At 44.4% G+C, this 24,811-nt stretch overlaps 2 protein-coding genes across 2 annotated transcripts in view; one reads left to right on the top strand and one right to left on the bottom strand.

Moving 5' to 3' along the window:
- LOC106565622 (transcription factor SOX-13) overlaps nucleotides 1-6,823 on the top strand; it is a 31,860-nt gene extending 25,037 nt beyond the window's left edge. Inside the window, 2 exon segments of the mRNA XM_014132932.2 lie at nucleotides 3,891-4,107; nucleotides 4,580-6,823. Of these exon segments, the coding sequence (XP_013988407.1) occupies nucleotides 3,891-4,107; nucleotides 4,580-4,859 (497 nt within the window). The 3' untranslated portion in view covers nucleotides 4,860-6,823.
- Nucleotides 6,824-7,245: 422 nt separating this feature from the next.
- On the bottom strand, nucleotides 7,246-23,949 carry LOC106565623 (ethanolamine kinase 1). Its single transcript, XM_014132935.2, has 9 exons — nucleotides 23,525-23,949; nucleotides 14,111-14,248; nucleotides 13,732-13,853; nucleotides 13,207-13,347; nucleotides 12,121-12,263; nucleotides 11,941-12,024; nucleotides 11,600-11,760; nucleotides 11,422-11,495; nucleotides 7,246-10,884 (listed from the first exon to the last, which is right to left on the bottom strand). Exons 1-9 carry the CDS (start codon nucleotides 23,726-23,728, stop codon nucleotides 10,812-10,814), a joined length of 1,140 nt encoding a protein of 379 aa, XP_013988410.1. The 5' UTR covers nucleotides 23,729-23,949; the 3' UTR covers nucleotides 7,246-10,811.
- Between the last annotated feature and the right edge of the window lie 862 nt (nucleotides 23,950-24,811).

The raw sequence follows: 24,811 nt of genomic DNA, 5'->3' as shown, positions 1-24,811 counted from the left end.
ATTGAGGTCAGGGCTTTGTGATGGCCACTCAATATCTTGACTTTGTTGTCCTTAAGCCTTTTTGTCACAACTTTGGAAGTATGCTTGGGGTCCATGTCCATTTGGAAGACCCATTTGCGGCCAAGCTTTAACTTCCTGACTGATGTCGCTTCAATATATCCACATAATTTTTCTTCCTCATGATACCATCTATTTTGTGAAGTGCAGCAGTCCCTCCTGCAGCAAAGCACCCCCACAACATGATGCTGCCACCCCCGTGCCTCACGGTTGGGATGGTGTTCTTCGGCTTGCAAACCTCCCCTTTTTCCTCCAAACATAACGATGGTCATGATGGCCAAACAATTCTATTTTTGTTTCATCAGACCAGAGTACATTTCTCCAAAAAGTATGATCTTTGTCCCCATGTGCAGTTGCAAACCGTAGTCTGGCTTTTTTATGGTGGTTTTGGAGCAGTGGCTTCTTCCTTGCTGTGTGGCCTTTCGGGTTATGTCGATATAGGGCTCGTTTTACTGTGGCTATAGATACTTTTGTACCTGTTTCCTCCAGCATCTTCACAAGGTCCTTTGTTGTTGTTCTGGGATTGATTTGCACTTTTCGCACCAAAGTACGTTCATCTCTAGGAGACAGAACGCGTCTCCTTCCTGAGCGGTATGACGGCTGCTTGGTCCCATGGTGTTTATACTTGCGTACTATTGTTTGTACAGATGAACGTGGTACCTTCAGGCGTTTGGAAATTGCTCCCAAGGATGAACCAGACTTGTGGAGGTCTACAATTAAAAAAAATTCTGAGGTGTTGGCGGATTTCTTTTGATTTTCCCATGATGACAAGCATAGAGGCACTGAGTTTGAAGGTAGGCCTTGAAATACATCCACAGGTACACCTCCAATTGACTCAAATGATGTCAATTAGCCTATCAGAAGCTTCTAAAGCCATTACATAATTTTCTGGAATTTTCCAAGCTGTACAGTCATGGCCAAAAGTTTTGAGAATGACACAAATATTAATTTTCACAGTCTGCTGCCTCAGTTTGTATGATGGCAATTTGCATATACTCCAGAATGTTATGAAGATTGATCAGATGAATTGCAATTAATTGCAAAGTCCCTCTTTGCCATGCAAATGAACTGAATCCCCAAAAAACATTTCCACTGCATTTCAGCCCTGCCACAAAAGGACCAGCTGACATGTCAGTGATTCTCTCGTTAACACAGGTGTGAGTGTTGACGAGAACAAGGCTGGAGATCACTCTGTCATGCTGATTGAGTTCGAATAACAGACCTGAAGCTTCAAAAGGAGGGTGGTGCTTGGAATCATTGTTCTTCCTCTGTCAACCATGTTTACCTGCAAGGAAACACGTGCCGTCATCATTGCTTTGCACAAAAAGGGCTTCACAGGCAAGGATATTGCTGCCAGTAAGATTGCACCTAAATCAACCATTTATCGGATCATCAAGAACTTCAAGGAGAGCGGTTCAGTTGTTGTGAAAAAGGCTTCAGGGCGCCCAAGAAAGTCCAGCAAGCGCCAGGACTGTCTCCTAAAGTTGATTCAGCTGCGGGATCGGGGCACCACTGTCTATGCACACTCACAGGATTCTACACTCACACACACACACACACACACACACAATCATCATATATGCTGCTTTTACTCTGTTTATCATATATGAGGTAGATATGTATAGGGGTAAGGTGACAGGGATACTGGAGTGATAATATTTGTCATTCTCAAAACTTTTGGCCACGACTGTACAGCTTGGAAAATTCCAGAAAATGATGTAGCTTGCTCAGGAATGGCAGCAGGCAGGTGTGAGTGCATCTGCACGCACAGTGAGGCGAAGACTTTTGGAGGATGGCCTGGTGTCAAGAAGGGCAGCAAAGAAGCCACTTCTCTCCAGGAAAAACATCAGGGACAGACTGATAATCTGCAAAAGGTACAGGGATTGGACTGCTGAGGACTGGGGTAAAGTCAGTTTCTCTGATGAATTCCCTTTCCGATTGTTTGGGGCATCCGGAGAAAAGCTTGTCCAGAGAAGACAAGGTGAGCGCTACCATCAGTCCTGTGTCATGCCAACAGTAAAGCATCCTGAGGTCATTCATGTGTGGGGTTGCTTCTCAGCCAAGGGCGTGGGCTCACTCACAATTCTGCCTAAGAACACAGCCATGAATAAAGAATGGTACCAACACATCCTCCGAGAGCAACTTCTCCCAACCATCCAGGAACAGTTAGGTGATGAACAATGTCTTTTCCAGCATGATGGAGCACCTTGCCATAAGGCAGAAGTGATAACCAAGTGGCTCGGGGAACAAAACATCGATATTTTGGGTCCATGGCCAGGAAACTCCCCAGACCTTAATCCCATTGAGAACTTGTGGTCAATCCTCAAGAGGCGGGTGGACAAACAAAAACCCACGAATTCTGACAAACTCCAAGCATTGATTATGCAAGAATGGGCTGCCATCAGTCAGGATGTGGCCCAGAAGTTAATTGACAGCATGCCAGGGCGGATTGCAGAGGTCTTGAAAAAGAAGGGTCAACACTGCAAATATTGACTCTTTTGCATCAACTTCATGTAATTGTCAATAAAAGACTTTGACACTTATGAAATGCTTGTAATTATACTTCAGTATTCCATAGTAACATCTGACAAATTTCTAAAGACACTGAAGCAGCAAACTTTGGAAATTAATATTTGTCATTCTCAAAACTTTTGGCCACGACTGTATAAAGGCACAGTCAACTTAGTGTATGTAAACTTCTGACCCACTGGAATTGTGATAGAGTGAAATCTGTCTGTAAACAATTGTTTGAAAAATTACTTGGGTCATGTACAAAGTAGATGTCCTAACTGACTTGCCAAAACTATACTTTGTTAACAAGAAATTTGTGGAGTGGCTGAAAAACGAGTTTTAATGACTCCAACCTAATGTAAACTTCCGACTTCAACTGTATGTATAGAGGGGTAAGGTGACAGGGATACAGGAGTGATGGAGGTAGATATGTATAGGGGTAAGATGACAGGGATACTGGAGTGGTAGGGTTAGATATGTATAGGGGTAAGGTGACAGGGATACTGGAGGGATGGAGGTAGATATGTATAGGGGTAAGGTGACTAGGCATCAGGATATATGATTAACAGAGTAAAAGCAGCGTATATGATGATTGTGTGTGTGTGAGTGTAGAATCCTGTGAGTGTGCATAGACAGTGCAAAAAAAAAACATACAAGTTTCAACTCACTGCTAAATAGCTAACGGCTACACAGTCTTATTTATGGCTTGGGAATAGAATCTGTTCTCCTGAATTCTGATCAGATTCTGATCACTCTTCATAACATTGAGCCTGTTGGTATCAGACTTGATGCACCGGTACTGCTTGCCGTGTAGAAGCAGAGAGAACAGTCTATGGCTTGGTTGGTTGCTGTCTTTAATGATTTTCCGGGCATTCCTTTCACACCTCCTGATATAAAGGTCATGGATGGCAGGGAGCTTGGCCCCAGTGATGTGCTGGGCTGTCTGCACCACCCTCTGTAGTGCCATGCGATAGAGGGCGGTGCTGTTGCCATACCAAGTAGTGATACAGCAAGTCAATACACATTCAGTGGTGCAGCTGTATACCTTTTTGAGGATTTGAGGGCCAATGCCAAACCTTTTCAATCTCCTGAGGGGGAAGAAGTGCTGTCTTGCTTTCTTCATAACTGTGTGCACGTGTGTGTGGACCATTTTAAGTCCTTAGTGATTTGGACACCGAGGAACTTGAAGCTCTCGACCCACTCCAATGCAGCCCCGTCTCCAATGCTGCCCCTCCCCCTTCCTAACTAGGAGAAGCCAATGTATTCTTGTACAGAAAGTCCTCTGTTCTTTAGTCTGACATTGTCTCCCTCCCTCCCTCCAGGAACTAGATGGAAGTCTATGTCCAACCAGGAGAAGCAGCCCTACTATGAGGAGCAGGCCAGGCTGAGCCGACAGCACCTGGAGCGTTACCCCGACTACAAATACAAGCCCCGCCCCAAACGCACCTGCATCGTGGAGGGGCGGAGACTCAGGGTGGGCGAGTACAAAGCCATGATGAAGAGCCGGAGACAGGAGCAGAGAGGGGCATACACACACAGGTAACACACACACACACACACACACACACACACACAGGAGATGATGTTCTGTTAGAGATTGGCTCTGACAGTGAATAGAACCTGAGATGATGATATACAGAGAGCTCTTAGCGAAACAAACTCTGCTCTAGTCCCTCGTGCTTTTTCTGTAAGAACACAAACAAACCCACTGTGGTTAAATAGAAATGCAGGCCTACAGCTGGTTATGTCTTCTCACATAGTGAATAAAACTCTGCTCTATTGTTCTCTATGACTGTAAAACTGCTCTTGAGTAACAGCAGCTTCGAGTGGTTTATTTTCTTCAGTCCAGTCCTCTTCTCTGGGTATGGACATGTCCTGAGACATGGTGGTAGACTCCTACTTACAGCCGTGCCTCAGGGCAAACACCTATCCAGTCCTTTCAGATCTAGACAAGGATTTTGGAATTGTTGTACATTCCAGCACCAACGTCCTGTCTCTGTCTGTCTTCCAGTCAATCAGAGCCGCAGAAGCTGCACTACGCCCCAGGCGAGGGCCAATACCCAGGCGGCGGTGGAACGGTCTCCATGCCGACGGTGCCATTCCACCCCGCGCTATTGGAGCACTACCTGCCACGAGGGTTGGAGGCTCCGCCTCCTCGCAGACTTGAGGGGCAGATCACACCCACTCCCCTCCACAGAGAGAGGGAGAGAGAGAGACCACCGTACAGCGAGGGGGAGGAGAGTGACAGAGGAGAGAGGAGCGAGGGAGAGCTAGTTCTCCTCACTGACTGAGTGGGAGGGAGAGAGGAAGGGGGAGAGAGAGAGAGAGGGACAGAGTTTTTAAATAGGGATAAAGGAGTAAGGAAAGCTAGTGCTACTCACTGACAGAGAGAGAAGAAAGGAAAAAAGGAGAGCGGAACAGAGAAAGAGGTGTGTGTGTGTGTGTGTGTGTGTAGAGAACTGAATAAAAAGGTGTGTGTGATGAAGGGGATCTTGGTCCACATCAAGTGTGTCAGAGTTCAACGGTTAAATCTTAGCCATGTGATATGACCATGTCAGCAGAGCCCATGTTATGGTTAGTAGGAGACAGTTTGTTACGACGTTAAAGGTGTCTGGCAGCTGAATCTAAAAGATCATGAATCATAGATTGGGCTGTCCATGTTGCTAGTAATAAAGGTACATTCAGAATGTGGAATGAGTTGAGATGCACTGGATTAGACTTGGGCTTCATTACTGTCAGCAACAGGCATTGACGTAGATGTTTCCCTAAACACACATCTATTATTTCTAGACAATATCCTTAAAAATATTAGGGCCAGGGTATGAAACATCTGATCTCTCCCTAACTACATGTATCAGTAATTAGGGAGAGATCTGATTCTGAAGGAGTGCTGCCCTCTGCTGTTTGGGATGGGCACAGCACCATGAAATATCCCACATTAAGATCGCTAGAAATTTTTTTAACATTTCATTTTTTAAATTCTCAATATTTACACAGATGACCTAGTCTGTGGTGATAGGTTGAATAATCCCCATTATTAGCCAATGCACTGGTCATGCATATGTAATGAGATGCACTCTGTAAGAATGCATTTTCACTGAACCCTCATCTCCTTTCCAAACAGACTCAAAGGCTGCACCAAAGTAGTCCTAAAGTATAAACTTGTCTCCTTATATCCTCTCCTTCATATGCACTGACAACAAAACAGGATAAGTCAAGGCAATATGGGGGATTCCTTGTGCGAGAGTTTCTTTCACTTCAGTGCAGGTGGAGTAAAGGAGACGAGGAAGCCACTTGAGACTCAGGATGCACCCAGTGTTTCAGTTTTTGCACTTGTGATAGTAGTTGATCAGCAGTGACATCTAGTGTAATGAGGAGAAATGTCTAAGGAATCTCCCTCCAAGCCTTTATTCTAGATTGATCTCATCCTTCTCTATTCTCTAGTTGTGTACAAGCTGTATGTGATGTGTGCATAATGTCTTTCAATCAATTTATTTTGAACGCGGGTTTACAATGTACTTGTCACAGAACGTTATACAAATGTTCTGTAAAATGTGTGTTTCTTTGAGTGTGCGTGTGGGTATTGAACTCAAAGGTTGGCCTGAACACTTTCTGTATCCTGACACCCTGGCCTCTTGTCTTGGCCAGAGCTGTTTCTCTGTCCATGTACTGCAGTTTACCTTTACACAACAGGGCTCCATCTCAATAGTCCTAATGTCGCTTCGTCTCCTTCATCTGCGCTGACCTGGTGAAATGAAAGTTTTCAGATCAATGCAGATGGAGAAAAACAGAATAGGAAGCCACTTTAGACTGCTGGGATACAGCCTTCATCACAATGTACTGGACAGAAGAGGTCAGATTTGTGGTGTAATCGTATTAACTGAGGCAGGCCTGTGGTTAGTTGCTGTTACACTGTTGTAGAGCCTTGCTTGGGGAGTAGGATGAAGTGGCCCCTGGTAAAACTGACCATAGATCAGTGTCATCTTTGCCTATAATGTTAAGGATAAGATAACTGTTACTAAGGACAACTTCAACCCAGAGCCAAGGGGATGGCACTGTATAGAGAAACATGTTTATCTAATTATGACAGAAACCCAGACGAGAACTGTGGCCTGTTGTCACCCCTGCTGTTGTAAATATAGATAGATTTTATTTTGTTTATAAGAGCCTGTGTAATTTAAAGGTGTACCTCTTCTGTATGTTTTCTAAGTTGTGGTTTTGTTTTTTGGAAAATAATAAATTGGTTGTTACATTTGTGGCTGTCATCTTTTCTGTGTGTTCAGCTGCAGTCACGTGCTCCTATAGCCCCAGAGGAGTGCAGTCCAATGAGTTCTTACCATACTGACTCAGGTTGCCATGGTGAATTTCCACCCCAGTCCTTATCATGGTAATGATATTTAGGACCTTACATAAACAGAAGCTTATCAGCTGGGCCTATAGTGAAACTAGAAGGCAAATCATGCTAAATTACTGACCAAATGCAAAGAAGTCAACTCCTACAGAAATGCAATGGCAGTGATAGGTCACTTCATGTCATCAGAGCAGTGTATTAGGATGTGTTTTAGAGAATATCTTCAGTAGTGGAGCCCCCGTGGTGGTCTTCACAGGAAACTAGTGAAGCCAAAACCTATTACCCTATCAAGGTCGGTGTTCTGTCACTCACATGCATACACAACAAATAGTTCAACTTTTTTAATGGAAATATTTACTGACCAATGTTAAATTACTCTCCCCAGCACTCACAAGTTTGGGGGATCACTGTACAGTCAGATTCACAGTATTTCTTAGTATTTACAACCTCTGTCTCTGCTGGCCTTAATGCTACAGCATCCCCTTTGAGAATGGCTCACTCACCTAAAAATTCAAATCATGTACAAAAAAAGAAAATGAAGTAAAATCTAGTTTTCTGTAGTGTTTTCAGGTTAAGTCAATTTAGTACATTCACACACACGTTAATTTCAAATGAACTGCAAGACTTATGAAGCTAACCATTTTGATATGTATATAGAAAAAGTAAAATGAGAAATACCCCCTTCAACACGTCTCTAGTCTACAAATACCACCGTCAGGATGTAACCCTTCCGTAGTCAGCACATATCCACAGGGTTATGTTGGAATAAAATCAAGTCCCACAGTGCACGCTTAACTTTCTACATGTGTATTATTGGCTTTTTCTAAATGGGGAACTTACTTCGAATGCAAGTGTGCAAAGTCTTCTAGGACACATTCAAAAGCTATTTCAACGTTTGTCCAGTGAAGGCATGTGCTGTAGTAGTGTATAAAAACTCTACTACTTTATCGCTTTTACTAGTAGACCTACAGGGCACTCCGATTCTTAACACTGCTCCTGCTGGCTTGCCCTCAAAGATCAGAGGATTGGATAGGTGTTAGGCTGGAGGGAGTTGCTATCAAAAGGCATAATCGTTTACATTTCGTGAAGGCAGTTAACAAGGGCATAGGCAGAATGGGGGGCAAGTTTAAGAATAGGAAAGCAGCCCTAGCCTGCCGCAGTTGGTCTACCACTTCAATAAGTGGGGTGCATTTCCATGAAACCCAGGGTCATTTTTGGTTGTGCATTCAGGAAGCAGACATTTACAGTCATCACTATCTGGCCATGCTAGAATGGACGGAAGTAGGCTGTTGCTTTCTAATCACATTTTAACCATTAACCTATGTTGCCACTTCTGTTTGTTGTAGCTTGGCAATCTAGTGACTGACTAGTTTAGTTGAATGTAACCACAGACCACCAGGAGTGCTTAGGTGCATCTTGACATTCGACCACCTTAACTCCCTCATACTCTTATGGTCAGTCTCCATTTAGTGTCTTCCTCTTCTCTCCTTAAGCACCACACATCTGAAAACAGGATGAAAGCAATATGGTGGATTCATTTATTGTCATCCACCCAATTGTTCCCTATTAGTGCAGACGAAGGAAAGGAATCCACTGTAAGACGGTTGAGATGCACCCTAACAGGAATACAGTTTGAGTCTCATTGAGTTGACCGTAACATTTCAAAGGAAACACATTCACATATGTACATCTACGATAAACAGGAATTCATTGCACTTGGTCACCTCTTAGTTCAACCCTGGGCTGACAGAACAGCTGGTGGTGAGCTGCGACTCACCTGAAGCCTTTCAAAGTGTTGTCTCTGTCCATAACGATCTTTAAAAATGTATACAAGAGGGCAATGACCATCCATTTAGGAAACACTACAAGATTCTCACAACCAATTCCACTCACTTAAAAACGCTGACTCACTGACGTAAATGGTTTGGAATGTTGCAGATAGAAATGTACTGTATAGAACGGACACAATCCTACATCAAGTATGAGTCATTTCCATTTGTTGCATCAATCTACTGCTATGTTGCAGACGTTCTGCTCTGCTTAACACTACTCCAGTAGTCAAACACCCTGGACAGTTACAGGGCGTGCAGGTTCATTCCAGCCCAGCACTAACACACATGATTAAATGAACCAGGATAATGATGCTTAGTTGAATCATGCGTCTAGACTGTAGCTCTCCAGGACAAGAGCTGGTGAAAACGGCATCCACCCTCCCTGTACAGCTAGTGACGAGGGACAAAATGGCAAGCTCTCCTGAGAGCCAAGAGCCTGCTCATCAGTCTCCCCGTGTAGCCAGACAACACAGTTTGCTAGGGGAACTAAGAGGCCTGGCCAGCGTGGCTAGTGACTCATCACAACAGTCCTTCTCTTCAACACCGTCAGAGTTGGCAGCCTCCTATATTGGTGAATTATTAACCGTGTCAGTAACAGGAGCCAGCCAGGGGAGGGATCACAGGACAGGCTGTACAATATCCTAATACTCTAACATGGCTCTCCTCTAGTTTCCCTTCCATGTTGATCTTCTGATCTGAGAGGGCTGGAGAGGAAGGGAGGGGGACCGGGGTAAAGAAAGGTGTTAAGACTTCCTCCAAAGATCATGATGTCAGTCAGAGAAGGAAGTGGTTGCTGGCTCAGTGTGGACTTCACCCTGCTGTCTTGTCCTTGGCCACCTCACTCACATCCTGATAAGCTTCAGAACATTGGGGTTAGTGATTCCACACCCTTTGAAGCATTGACTGGCTCTGACAGTTTACGCAATATCCCATTGTATAAGATTCTGGCTCCTTTTTAGGGAAGTTATGACTGAATGGATGGAGGTTGGGATGTTACAGTGAATATGTGCACTTCAGGCAGAAGTCCCTCCACCACCTCAGCCAATCAAGAGAGTTGAGAGGAGGAAGTGTAATAGGGCAGAGGACAGTGAGAGAAAGGGGGAGGAAGAGGGGTCAGATACTGGGTAAGGCAGGGGTGATTGAGGTTGTGATTTTCAGAGTAGTCTGAGTGCAAAGTTTAACAGAGCGAGTCACCATAACTATAAAAGCTAAAGTGGTGGAAAAGAGGCTGAGGGAGAACAGGGCCCTGGTTTAAAGCTGCTCCCGGCCACAGAGGCAGCTCTGCTGTCACAGACATTAAAACGACCATATCACTGTCTTGTCATGGCTAGCTCCTCTCTAACCTACACGGCAATGCCACCTTCACTGCAAAGCAACTAAAACTTCTCAGTTCTACGTCAACCCCTAGCCACTTCGTGTAGATCTGGGAGAATTGGTGTTTGGACCTTTTTTTTTATATGTAGTTGAATGAATACACTATTTTCAAGGTGAAACCATGACCATATTGCTTAAGAAATCCTCTCAGATCAGTGCCTACATTAAGGACAAGATGGCTGCCCTCTCTCCTACACTACACACCTTGAACACAACCACAGGGCAAACTCAGAGCCCATATCTACAGAACTCTGTCTGCACACTGTCCTCCATGTTGGCACCAAACGCTCCCGGACTCAGCTTGTGTTTCAGCTACCCACCTGCCTGGGGAATGAATCTTACATCACTAGGTCAATCAATTCTTCACAGAATAAATAAATAAAGATACATTTACACACAGACCCCCCCCCCTGGCTGTTTTGGGGAATCTTGATGAGCTTGACTGGTGAGACAGAGGTGGACAGAGTTGAAGACGAATTAAATAGTATTTGCGCTTGTTGCCAGGGACCGAGTTCGGAAAAAATGTTGTGGTCCATCCACACTCAGCCCTCTAAATGTTATTTACCCCACCCCTCGACCCCATTAATAATGCTCAACCCCAACCCTCATCCCCCAGCACAGCCCTCTCCTGCTCAAAGTGTGTCTGCTCCCCTGGTCAGTGATGGGGTCCCTCTTCTCTCCTCCTCTCATTCTGGGATCTGTAGGGCCATCACTGCAGGCTTGGTCTTGAAGTATTGGTTGAAGCGCAGCACAGCATACCTGCAGGAGAGATGGGGGGGAAAGGTGGAGGGAGAGATAGGGAAAGGAAGTGTTGAAAGAGAGCGGAAGAGAGTTTGAAACATCCATTTTGACTTAAGTATTCACCAAGTATCCAATAGCAACCATAACAATAGCCCAGACAGCTACAATTGACTGGTTGTTAAACTGTCAAGAGCAATATGTCATTCATACAGGTGACCGAGGGGGACCGTTCTGTCGTCACTGCAGGACTGATTGGGTTGCAGACACTCAAACCACCAGGGTCAGTTTCACCTCTGCGGGCCAAAGACGAGACCGCTCAGTCTCTACGCCATCTTTCCTTTCTCCCTCCATTTTCTCACTCTCTCCCCATCAGCTTTCTCTGCGTGTGTGTTTGTGGAAACTGTGCTATACCACAGAGCTTGACTGTGCTGCAGGGTTTGTCTTTCAGTCTGTCATCCACATTAAATGATCCCTTTCACTCACATGCACCACAGGCAGACAGACAGACCAACAGCTTTTAACAACACTCAACAGAACACCATTACACACACTTACCCCAGGAAGTCAAAATCGATGGAGGAGTACTTGGCCTGGATGAGTGCCCAGAAGCCCCAGAAGAAGTGTGATGCCTACAGAGAGAGGTCAAAGGTTAGACAGGGTCAAACTAATCAAAGTTTCAGCCTGGCATCTACCAAGTCATCTGATGGAGAGAGAGAGGGTGTGTGTTCCTCACCAGAGCAAACTTGTTGACCTGTACGTAGAGTCTCTCCAGCTCTCTGTCGCTGACCTCCTCTCCTTTCTTAGTGGACAGTTTGTACGCCTGCAGATACACACGCAGCCACTCCAGCTGCATCTCACGGCTAGGATACAGCCCATAGTCCAGCTCACTCATACCTGTAAACACACAGGTCACATACATACAGCATGTCATGACTAGGATACAGCCCATAGTCCAGCTCACTCATACCTGTAAACACACAGGTCACACACACACACACACACAACATATATACACACCACACACACACACACTGCATGTCATGACTAAGATACAGCCCATGTATCTCCTCTTACCAGCAAACTCGTTGAAGTGGTTCCCGATGTCAAAGGCCTGATAGTTGTAACTAGAGTATTCATAGTCTATGAACCGGACATGGCCTGGAGAAAATGGAGAGGGTGGAATCAGTAACACTTGGATGTTATAATAAGTGGATGATCACCTGGGTGATGTTCTAAACTGATGACATATCTCACCCTCTTTGCTGTTGTGAATGATGTTCTTGCAGAGCAGGTCGTTGTGACAGAGCACCACAGGAGAGCCCAGCTGTGACAAGTGCTCCTTCATCCACACCATCTCCTGCTCCAACACTGCCTGGCTGGGCACCTCCTGCTGGATCCTGGAGAGATGGGGGGGAGACAGGAGGAAGGGAGAGGTAGGAGGAAGTGGGGAGGTAGGAGGAAGTGGGGAGGTAGGAGGAAGTGGGGAGTAAGTTGCCTCTATTGCTAGTCTTTATCTTAAAAGGATAATGTTTAAAATCAGACACAGAGAGTGTGTGTGTGTGTGTGTGTGTGTGTGTACTGTGTAGAGTCAGAGTGCCCAGTGGAGCAGTGCTGAGGAGAAACGGCCACTGTCCTGTGGTAATGGGCTTGAAGGGTTCATCCAGAAGGTTGACCGACTCCCATTGTGTTCTCAACCCTCTATCCAGGGCCACCTCTGACCTTCTTCCACTAGTAGTACAGCAACAGCTACTACTGGCTGGACTGCTCCCTACTAACAGTAACCTACCTCCCCATGGCCTATCACCACCGAGGACCAGCTACCTAGGCCACCTCTCGCCAACTGAGTGACCCAAGTCCCCAGAGCCTCACCCAGCTCTCTTCTCCCTGCCTGCCCAGATCTCTGCTGTTGGCTGGGTAGAGGAGCAGCCAGTACCCACCCACAAGAAGACAGAAGCCTCCTCTGACAGTGCTGTCTGGGGCACAGTTGTTGAGTCTACATGTGTGTGTGTGTTTGTACAGTGCAGGCAGGCTGGCTGAATGACGCATTAGCTCGCTACATTACCCAGGCATTCTAGGCAGGCTGATAAGTGGTAAGCAAACATCTGTTATCCCAGTGCATACCTCCGCCTCCATAATCCACCTCTACCCTGCGCTGTTGTTATGATCACACTTATATAGGAGTCTGTATAGAGGACTTAATAGCAGACCCAGGCAGATACAGCCATTGAGGACAGGACTGGGAGACAGCTGGCCAGCACATGTATGAACAGTAAACCGTTTTAAGAAAATACCTTCTTGAGTAAGAGGGGGCCAAAGTGTGTGTGTTCAGGTTCCTCTTACCTGGCGTTGGAGGCTTGCTCGGTGAACTCGGTGGCGACCAGAGAGAAATATTTCCTCATCTTGATCCACAGGTTGGGTTTGGGGATGCAGCCGTTATGTGCGTGGATCGCATGGATACGAGCCATCTCCCTGGATATTAGCCTGAGGAGACACACACACACACCTCATTACATCATTCTGAAAGTATGATGAAATAAACAACAATCATTACAAAATGACTCCTATCCCCCAAAAATAGGTTTGTGTTCTGCATCCTGTTCTGATCAATGAAAAAGTAATTTACTTGACTGTTTTTTGACCTTTTAAATGGTGTTTACTCTACACAGTTCTTATTCTTGTTCCATGGTGCAGCCAACAGGGCTTAGGACTGCCTAGAGACGCAGTCCCTCTGGACTCATTAGCATTCAGCTACGCTATGAGCTTGTATTGAGGGTGTGTATATTTACACATCAAACCAGGCTTACCCTGCAGACTAGACCGATACCAGGATCAGCATGAAGATGGTTTTCTAGTAAAGGTCCTCACCTGAGTAACATAGGGTCCCTGACGTCCTGTGTTCCGAGGGCGTCCCCCTGCATGAACTCGTAGCAGAGGCCATTCTGGAAGGTGCAGTAGAGGCGCGGTGCGCAGCCGTTAGCATGTAGCACCTGGAAAGACATGCAAAGGATTAGACACAGATGACCTCATAAGACACACCAGGAAGTAGCCTGCATATGGGTCCATGCACAGGGAGTTGAACTTGGCTACCAGTGTAGATGCCCTCAGTTCCTGAGTTTGATAGTGAAACGCTCGAAGTGTCAAATGTGTGAACTGTAAAGGGTGTGTGTGTGTGTGTGTGTGTGTGTGTGTGTGTGTGTGTGTGTGTGTGTGTGTGTGTGTGTGTTTGAGAACGTGTGTGGTGCACCTGGAAGCTCTTGAGCTCGTTGTCTCGGTCGACGATCAGCTCCGTCTTGTTCCCATACACACGCACCAGAACCACGTCTTCTGGACTGGCATCCACATAACAACCCACCAGTTTATTAGTGGTCCCATCAGTGAAGAGCTGAGAAAGGGGAGGGAGGGAGGGAGGGAGGGAGGGAGATTAATACAGCAAAAATGCATCAGTAGGTGCAGCAGGTAGCCTGGCGGGTAGGAGTGTTGGGCCAGTAACCAAAAGGTTGTTGGATCGAATCCCCGAGCTGACAAGGTAAAAATCTGTCGTTGTGTCCCTGAGCAAGGCAGTTACCCCACTGTTCCCCGGGCGCCGATGACGTGGATGTCAATTAAGGCAGCCCCCCCCGAACCTCTCTGATTCAGAGGGGTTGGATTAAATGGGGAAGAGATTTCAGTTGAATGCATTCAGTTGTACTACTGACTAGGTATCCCCCTCCCCACCAGTGAAGGTATAGTTTAGTCTACTCTAGTTAACGGTCAGTTGAGGCACAAGCCTGTCCTTGCCAGGAGTCATATCAGGAAGCATAGGCCTAGATGACCATGAGAAGGTTGAGGGGAGTCACAACAGTCATTTCCTAGAAGGTCTGACTAGCTTATCTTAGGAGCTGAGATAGTTACAGTATTCTGGGTTATGTCTATACTGAAGCTGGACAACTGGGCCAAAGGGCAAGGGCTTTCCAGCTAGGCTACTTGTTTAACGGCTCCCAGACAAGGAAGCTGTTTGCATTGCCAGCCACTTCATCCAATGACTACTGTTGGGGGAGAAAGTCACACAGGACGTCATGGTCTGCATGTGTAGTCTTTAGTTAAATGTGGCTTTCTTTCCCCATCTCCTTTCTGACCATTGAGATCCACCCAATGGCTAATAACTGACCGTATTCATGCTCTCTGGAATGTGGCCAATCCGGACTAGTGATTTGACAGTGGGCAGATATCCATCCCCACAGCTAGAGATTGCAGAGCGACTAGTCCCATCCACACTGGCCCGCTCTCTGGCCGCCCACCCCTACATAGCTGGCATTCCTAGCATGGTTGACCAGAGAGCTGGGCACACCGGCACCATGTTATGACCACACACACACGTATACCGCTTTTGACTGCTTTATCCCGTGACAGTCTACACAGACCCAGAACACAATGCACCACTATGACCTGTGATCATCATACCACAGTGTGTGCGAGTTTCTCCACGTATCACAGGCAATAAGCTCCAACACAACTGGGGTAATTATTAACGAGCATTCTGTTTTAGGTGACATGTTCTTTGAATGAGAACAGAACGTCTGCATATCTTAGTAGGCTATCACTTTATTGTGGCTACAAATTAAAACCTTCTCCAGAGCATTGATCTTCTCTGTTGAGACTGAACCCTTCTCTCAGTTTCTAGCCATTCATGAGGCCATAGACAGTCAAACACGCAAAGGATACGAAGTATCTCTTGCACACACACATCAGAATTGGCAGGCGGCCACATGGCATTAATGTGTGATAATAAGCAGGTCAAAGGTGATGGGAATGGGATGTGACTGGGGTGTTGGTAGGTTCTGGTGTTTGTAGGGACAGAGGGCAGGATGTTTGGGACTGGACTTGACACTAGATATTTACAGTAACAGAAAGCCCCCCCGACCCCCTCCAAATCCTGTCCAGGTGGCTCAGTCAGTTCAGTTCCAGTAATCCCCCCCCACCTTCACTTCTCTCCAACTAGTTTCTCACACGTTCTCCCAGCTCTCCATCTCTATAAGTCTACCACTCTGTCTGTCCTCCCAGTCTCGCTCAGTTTGTCCTCCATCTCTCTCTGGCATGTACCCATGCCTGGTGGGGGCTGTATTAGGCTGTGGTGGTGCGGGGCTGTGTGGGTTACAGGGACAAAGGCAGGGGGACAAAGCCTGTTTGGGTGGCTCCCATTGAGAAAAGCTGTGTTGGGAGGTCAACAGTGTCACGTTCTCAGTCACAGGGTAGCGGGGGGGGACAAGCCCAGATTAAGCTACACACACACACACACACACACACACAGCTGAGACAGTCACATTCTGGCCTCAATGTACCAAACAACACAGAATGACTGGAGTTAGACATGTCTAAGTTTGTCAGCACTAGGCAAGAGTGGGAAGTTAGTCTCACTAGCAAGGCCCTAGAGCTGGGCGATATGGCCAAAAATCCACATCCCAGTAAATTGATGTTTTTTACGACAACCATAAATCAGCGACTAATAATTGACCATTAATAAAAATGGGGGGGGAGCTAGAGCTGGGCAATATGGACAAAAAGTAATATCCAGATAAAGGTAACTATGTTGCTCGATAAAACATTTTTTAAATGGATAGTTACTTTACATTAGCGGCAGGGCGCTACAATATAATTATTTTTTGCCAGTGCCAGGTAAGACAACTGAGATGGTAGTCTATGATTAAAAAAGTAAGCTAACATATCCAGGAAATGCATGACTGATATTTAGATGTGCAACCTGTCAAAATAGGATCCAGAATGATCAGATGTATTTTTAGCTCTTGAGAATTTGCTGACATCTTTGTGCATATTAACCTATAGGTGACATTTACCACCTGAGGAAGTGGGAACTGGAATCCCTTAGCTAGATTGATAACTCTAAATATGACATTGTTGCTCGCCATGTAGTCTAATTGAGTAATCTATCAGTAAATGTAGGCAAATGTCCTACAAACACTTTCCAGAACAACTGTAGTTGCTTTGAAAGCATTTTTCCCCGCCATTTTTTTATATTTTTTTTAAGGTGTGGATCAGCTTAATATTGCTGCTTCCATCAATGTAATTGTTTGCATCATCTCCAATCCACTCATATATATATACACATACATACATACATACATACACACACACATACCCCTTTTTTTAGAATACACCTTTATTTTTCCCCACAAACCCTACCACCCTTCCCCCCAATTGGAGTAAACTAATAAACAACAGCATTTTTAGCAACAGTCATGCTTCTCAGAATGCATCTCCCTCCTCCATGCGCAGAGAGGGGGAATGAGAGAGGGGGAATGAGAGAGGGGGAATGAGAGAGGGGGAATGAGAGAGGGGGAATGAGAGAGGGGGAATGAGAGAGGGGGAATGAGAGAGGGGGAATGAGTCAGCAGCCGACAGCCAAACAGGGACAGAGATACTTTCATAGCAGGAATGAACATAATGCATATGCCATTACTGTTGACCGAATAATGGTTTTCGAACAATCTACAGGAATGTTGTGTAGCAAAAATCACTGAAAAATTACCTTAGTAAACGGTGTCGGTAATTTGGGGTTTATCGTCCCTGCTCTTCAAGGCCCGAAAGAAACCAGTGTGTCATATACCATTAGTGTAATCATATGTCACAAACACATTGCCATAAAACAGCTGACAAGATACAAGATTCACCCAATAGCAGGCCTACCTACTGCTTATTGCCAGTGAATAATGCATTTCCTCTTTCCCCGACAGGAACCCTAAGTGTGGAAGACATCACACAGGGTCAGAAACAGGCCTAGGTATATTTATTTAACTAGGAAAGTCAGTTAAGAACAAATTCTTATTTACAATGACAGCCTACCAAAAGGCAAAAAGCCTCCCGTGGGGACGGGGGCTGGGATTAAAAATATAGGACAAAACACACCTCACTACATAAAGAGAGACCTATAAGACAACAACATAGCAAGGCAGAAACACAACATGACAGCAACACATTGCAGCAGCACAACATGGTACAAACATTATTGGGCACAGACAACAGCACGACGGGCAAGAAGGTAGAGACAACAATACATCCCGCAAAGCAGCCATAACTGTCAGTAAGAGTCTATCAATGGACATCAAAACTCCAGTTGGTATGGAGATGAGAGTGAGGTGTGTGTGTGTGTGTGTGTGTGTGTGTGTGTGTGTGTGTGTGTGTGTGTGTGTGTGTGTGTGTGTGTAGCTGGGGGTGAGTTGTGTCTTATGTGGGTGTGTTCGTGAAGCCAAAGTTAGGTGTTTGTCGGGGATCAGGATTGAGGCAATTAAGGATGGGAATATGACGTGGTTATCTGACAATGGTGACTCACAGGGTATTAAAATCCTCTGGACACGCACACACCGTTTTGCCACTACACTGTCCATCTTATCTGAGAGGACAGCTTACCAAGTGCCTGTATTTATGTGAAGCTATTGAGGCAGTGGGGAATGCAAATGAGATCGCTAGCTAGGAGCTTTTGACTGTCCACTCTGGTGATCACTTTATAAAATCATGACATTTTGATCAACTGAATTAAATTGAAATATTTCTGCACAGATATCTTCCTTGATATTTTGTGAATAATGTGTGTAAATGTCTGATAAGTCGTTTGTGGGCATGTCTCTGATATGGAAGGAGCCTCAATCAGTCTAAACCGTTTGATAACACCACTTTGTGCTCTCCTGAAAATACAGCTTTCACATTCGTCCATTTAGAGGTGTCATCTTATCCAATCAAATATTTCAAGGAGTTTTGTGGAGAAAACAAAAAAATTGGAACGAACATTCTGCTACGCTGCTATCAAGATTTAATGATGAATTGAAGTGATCGTAGATTTACCACGAGCAGGTGAACAAGCTGTTTAGCTAGGTAGCCACCGTTAGCTAACAGAGGGAGAGTGGGGCGTTCTGCTTGGATACGGAGGAGATGTTCTCTCCCACTGAGCTCTGTCTCCTATCGATTTGTTGAAACTAAAATAACTAAAACATTTAAACCAGAGGTTCTTATGAACAGTGTGATATGCAGCAATTGAGACTGCATTTAGAATTGCGGCTACGACCGGATATTAACCACAGATTACACAAATTGTAATCTCAGCAATGGTAAAGCGGCAGGTAGCCTAGTGGTTAGAGCGTTGGGCCAGTAACCAAAAGGTTGCTGGATTGAATCCCCGAGTTGACAGGGTAAAAATCTGTCGTTCTGCCCCTGAACAAGGCAGTTAACCCACTGGTCCCTGGTAGGCCGTCATTGTAAATAAGAATTTGTTCTTAACTGACTTGCCTAGTTAAATAAAGGTAACATTTTAAAAATGGCATTCAGACATGAAACATGCACTCTGCATCTGAGAGTCTTGTTTTATTTGGAATCTTGAAAGATAAAGGTATGAATGATGCTTCACTCAGCTGGAGTTGTTCTGGAATGAAGTCTGGATGAGCAAGCATGGCATCAGTAAGCGACTCAATACTAAGTTTCCTGAAGTCCCAAACGGAGATGGAAGTCATGTCCGAGAACCGGGCGAGGTAGTGGGCAGATGGCAAGTAGCAGCGAGTAGCAACTCAATGTTTATATCCCAGGACACATTAGATTGCAACAGCAAGCTAGCTAAATATGACAAATTAGCTAGCAAGTGCAACCTAGCTAGCTAAATTGCCATAAATGTTTAATGCTTTTTGACCTGTCCCTAAATTAATGTAATTGGTTCAGAGTTTGTTTTGATATTTTAACCTGCGTGTCGTGATCGCGTTTGGTGTGGGGGGACAAAATACATTTCTGCACGATGGTGCACGCGCGCAGCCGGTTTGGGTTCCGTGTTAAGGTGGATCAACTGAAGTTGGGGAACCCTATGTAAGTGATGCACGCTGTTTGGCGCGATGCAGACTAGGGGTCGACCGAATATGATTTTTCAACGCCGATACCGATTATTGCAGGACCAAAAAAAAGCCGATACCGATTATTCGGACGATTTTTATTTATATATAAAAATATTAATTACAATTACACTTAATATAAATCATAAATAAAATCTATTTAGTCTCAAATAATGAAACATGTTCAATTTGGTTTAAATAATGAAAAAACAGTGTTGAAGAAAGTAAAAGTGCAATATGTACCATGTAAAAAAGCTAACGTTTAAGTTCCTTGCTCAGAACATGAGAACATATGAAAGCTGGTGGTTCCTTTTAACATGGGTCTTCAATATTCCCAGGTAAGACGTTTTAGGTTGTAGTTATTATAGGACTCTCTCTCTCTCTCTATACCATTTGTATTTCATATACCTTTGACTATTGGATGTTCTTATTGGCACTATAGTATTGCCAGCCTAATCTTGGGAGTTGATAGGCTTGAAGTCATAAAAAGCACTCTGCTTCAAGCATTGCAAACGCAGGAAACTGCTGTTTGAATGAATGCTTACCAGCCTGCTGCTGCCTACCACCGCTCAGACAACTATCAAACTATAGACTTACTTATAATAAACACACAGAAATACAAGCCTTAGGTCATTAATATGGTAAAATCTGGAAACTATCATTTCAAAAACAAAACATTTATTATTTCAGTGAAATACGAAACCGTTCTGTATTTTATCGAATGGGTGGCATCCCTAAGTCTAAATATTGCTGTTACATTGCACAACCTTCAATGTTATGTCATAATTATGTAAGATTCTGGCAAATTAATTACAGTCTTTGTTAGGAAGAAATGTTCTACACACAGTTCGCAACGAGCCAGGCGGCCCAAACTGCTGCATATACCCTGACTCGGTTGCACAGAACGCAAGAGAAATGACACAATTTCCCTAGTTAATATTGCCTGCAAACATGAATTTCTTTAAACTAAATACGCAGGCTTAAAAAAATATTCTTGTGTATTTATTTTAAGAAAGGCATTGATGTTTATAGTTAAGCACTGTCGTTGCACCAATGTACCTGTCTCGCGAATGCGCTTGTTAAATCACCCATTTGGCAAAGTAGGCTGTGATTTAATGATAAATTAACAGGCACCGCATTGATTATATGCAACACAGGACAAGCTAGTTAAACTAGTAATATCATCAACCATGTGTAGTTAACTAGTGATTATGTGAAGATTGTTTTTTTTAGAAGTTTAATGCTAGCTAGCAACTTACCTTGGCTCCTTGCTGCACTCGCGTAACAGGTGGTCAGCCTGCCACGCAGTCTCCACGTGGAGTGAAAAGTAATCGGCCATAATCGGCATCCAAAAATGCCGATTACCGATTGTTATGAAAACTTGAAATCGTCCCTAATTAATCGGTCGACCTCTAATGCAGACCCGTTGGCGAGCGTAAGACTGAGGAGACCCTGTCTGTCCTGAGTTTTGATGCAAAGTAGAGGATAGTGGGCAAAGGGTGAGGGAGCCTGAGAGGATCCCTGTGAGTAGTAGGCCAGTACAGAGTGACCCGAACAGTTTGTGCATTAGCAAGGTTGGCTTCTTGGCATTTATTGCTATGATCATTAATTGTACCACACAGATGGAAAGGAAATCCAAGAAGATTGAAATTGGTAGTAGCAGCAGCAGAGATGTTTTTGGGTATCGGAGATTTTAATGCAGAAAAACTACAAGGGGTTTTGAGAGAAGGGGTTCTAGCCTCCCAGGCTGAAGGCCTGGTGTTAGGGATAGTAATATATATATACACACAGTACCACTACCCATTCAAGGGTTTCTTTAGTTTACCATTTTCCACATTGTAGAATAGCAGTGAAGACATCAAAACTATGAAATAACACATATGGAATCATGTAGTAACCAAAACAAAAGTGTTAAATCAAAATATGTTATATTTTAGATTCTTCAAAGTTGCCACCCTTTGCCTTGATGACAGCTTTGCACACTCTTGGCATTCTCGCAACCAGCTTCACCTGGAATGCTTTTCCAACATTTTTGAAGGAGTTCCCACATATGCAGAGCATTTGTTGGCTGCTTTCCTTCCCTCCGCGGTCCAACTCATCCCAAACTATCTCAATTGGGTTGAGGTCGGTGGATTGTGGAGGTCAGGTCATCTGATGCATCACTCCATCACTCGCCTTTTGTGTCAAATAGCCCTTATACAGCCTGGAGGTGTGTTGGGTCATTGTCCTGTTGAAAAACAAATGATAGTCCCACTAAGCTGCAAACCAGATGGGATGGCATAATCGCTGCAGAATGTTGTGGTAGCCTTGCTGGTTAAGTGTGCCTTGAATTCTAAATAAATCACTGACAGTGTTACTAGCAAAGCAACCCCAAACCATCACACCTCCTCCTCCATGCTTCACGGTGGGAACCACACATGCAGAGATCATTCGTTCACCTAATTTGCGTCTCACAAAGACACGGTTGGAATCGAAAAATCTCAAATTTGGACTCATCAGACCAAAAGACAGATTTCCACCGGTCTAATGTCCATTGCTTGTGTTTCTTGGCCCAAGCAAGCCTCTTCTTATTGGTGTCCTTTTAGTGGTTTATTTGACCATGAAGGCCTGATTCACGCAGTCTCCTTTTAACAGTTGATGTTGAGATGTGTCTGTTACTTGAACTCTGAAGCATTTATTTGGGCAGCAATTTCTGAGGCTGGTAACTCTAATGAACTTATCCTCTGCAGCAAAGGTAACTCTGGGTCTTCCTTTCCTGTGGTGGTCCTCATATGACCGCCAGTTTAATCATAGCGCTTGACGGTTTTGCGACTGCACTAGAAGAAACGTTCAAAGGTCTTGAAATGTTCAGGATTTACTGACCTTCGTGTCTTAAAGTAATGATGGACTGCCGATTCTCTTTGCTTATTTGAGTCGTTCTTGCCATAATATGGACTTTATCTTTTACTGAATAGGGCTATATTCTGTATACTACACCTACCTTGACACAACACAACTCATTGGCTCAAACGCATTGAGGAGATAAATACCACAAAATAACTTTTAACAAGGCACACCTGTTAATTGAAATGCAATCCAGGTGACTACCTCATGAAGCTGGTTGAGAGAATGCCAAAAGTGTGCAAAGCTGTCAAGGCAAGGGGTGTCTACTTTGAAGAATCTCAAATATTTTTTGATTTGTTTAACACTTTTTTGGTTACTACATGATTCCATATGTGTCATTTCATAGTTTTGATGTCTTGACTATTAGTCTATAATGTAAAAAATAGTCAAACTAAAGTAAAATCCTTGAATGAGTAGGTGTGTCAACTTTTGACTGGTAGTATAGTATATATTGTTAGACGGAGGTGCAATTTCCTTTTATTTTTGTTAACAAATGTGTAATGCACTTTCCAAACTGTGAAAGGCAGCAATACGCAACAAAGCGTCTAGTCTACCGGAAAACCACACTAAGGGAGACGTATGACCTTTTTGTCAACGTATCCATGGAGCACAGAATACAGACACGAACATTCCTTGTTGATTCGACTAAAGACTCCAAGAACGGCGTAGTGACTGACAGCTAGCTAAATGCTAACACCACTAGCTTTGAACTCTGCTTGAATAACTACAAACGAAGTAACTAAATGCAAGAGAAGCCAGTGTGATGCACGAAATACATGTTTTAAATGTATGCACAGGACGAGGAATATATCAAGGCCCCTGGACTGGTCTGATAGTTATGCTAACTTTAGTTAGCTAGCTAGTGATGATGATGGGCCATGGCGCATCATTCAGTGGAGAGATGTCTAACTTACCTTGGTCTTGACATGGTTTATGTCCCACGCTGGCCGAAGCTGCTTTATCAGCTTCATTGCCCCATCGGTTACGTTATGTTCCTCCACGAAAATCGGGAATTTTCGAATTACCGGCGACCCCACAGGCACGTGTATCTCCGTCTCCATAATGTGGTTTATTTTCCGTTTCGAATTCTTGACAGATATGAATGGAATTCGGGACATCCAAAAAAAAATAACAACAATTGTTTGTGAGCTGGTTGGTATAAACGGCTAACGGTAGCTAAACAAGAAGCTTATAAATGGTTAAAGCAAAGGATGCAACTACCGGTGAGGTTCTCGTCGTCGCTTAACTCCTACTTGGCACCGCCCTCGCGTAATCATCCGATGCTAGACGCGCATAACCGCGAGCTCCGAGCAACCGGCGGACTGGGAGGGAGCACGCCAACTTTCTAAGCCCGAGTTTGTCCGAGTGGAGTCGAAGAGCGTCAGAGTAGACGTTTTCGTTTTTCGGTGTTGTGACAAAGAAACTCTGTGGGTGTATGCATATCCAAAGAGTCATTATCAAATAACATGAGAAGGGCGACATTCATGACCTTGAATGGGGATCTACTTTTGATCAATAAGAAACATGTCATTGTTTTTACGCAACATTTAGGCCTATTGATTGGTCCCAGACATTGACAATAACTTGGTCTGGGGCACCCCCTATTCTTCTCAATATGTTTAGAAGTACCAATTTTAGTCAGAGTGTGTCAGTGTTGTAATGCAAATACCAGTCGAATACCAGCAATGTAATGGCATTCAATACGTTTTTTTTGTATTCCCATTGTTATTGGACCTTGAACCCATAGGAGGCCATTTTGAAATGTATAAAAGCCTTATCCATTTTTCTGTCTGTAGCTAGGTTTCCATTCAATTGGGGACAGATTTTCATGTGAATATTCTAAAATCTGCATGAAAACAGTATGTGCATTTTCCCACCAGAGATGAGTTTATCAAACTGACTTGTTACGGATAAACGGCTGTGCGTGATGACGTAGTGCACATAAAAATACCTTTTGAGGTTAAATTCCCATGTACAGAATAACAAATACAAGTTAAGTGGGTTTCCATTGCATTTTCAACTCTACTATGATTTTATCACAAGAAATGTTGCGTTATATAGCTCACACCCTGGTATTTGCTGGCATGTACGCTCTAGCCAACACCTTGTGGGTATAGCCTACACCAGTGTTTCCCAAGTCCAGTCCTCCAGTACCCCCAACAGCACACATCTTTGTTGTAGCCCCGGACAAGCACACCTGA

Source organism: Salmo salar, chromosome ssa12 (assembly GCF_905237065.1).
Source record: "Salmo salar chromosome ssa12, Ssal_v3.1, whole genome shotgun sequence".
Lineage (NCBI taxonomy): Eukaryota > Metazoa > Chordata > Actinopteri > Salmoniformes > Salmonidae > Salmo > Salmo salar.
Note: the sequence above shows the minus strand (reverse complement) of the source record. Positions and strands in the feature narration are given on the sequence as shown.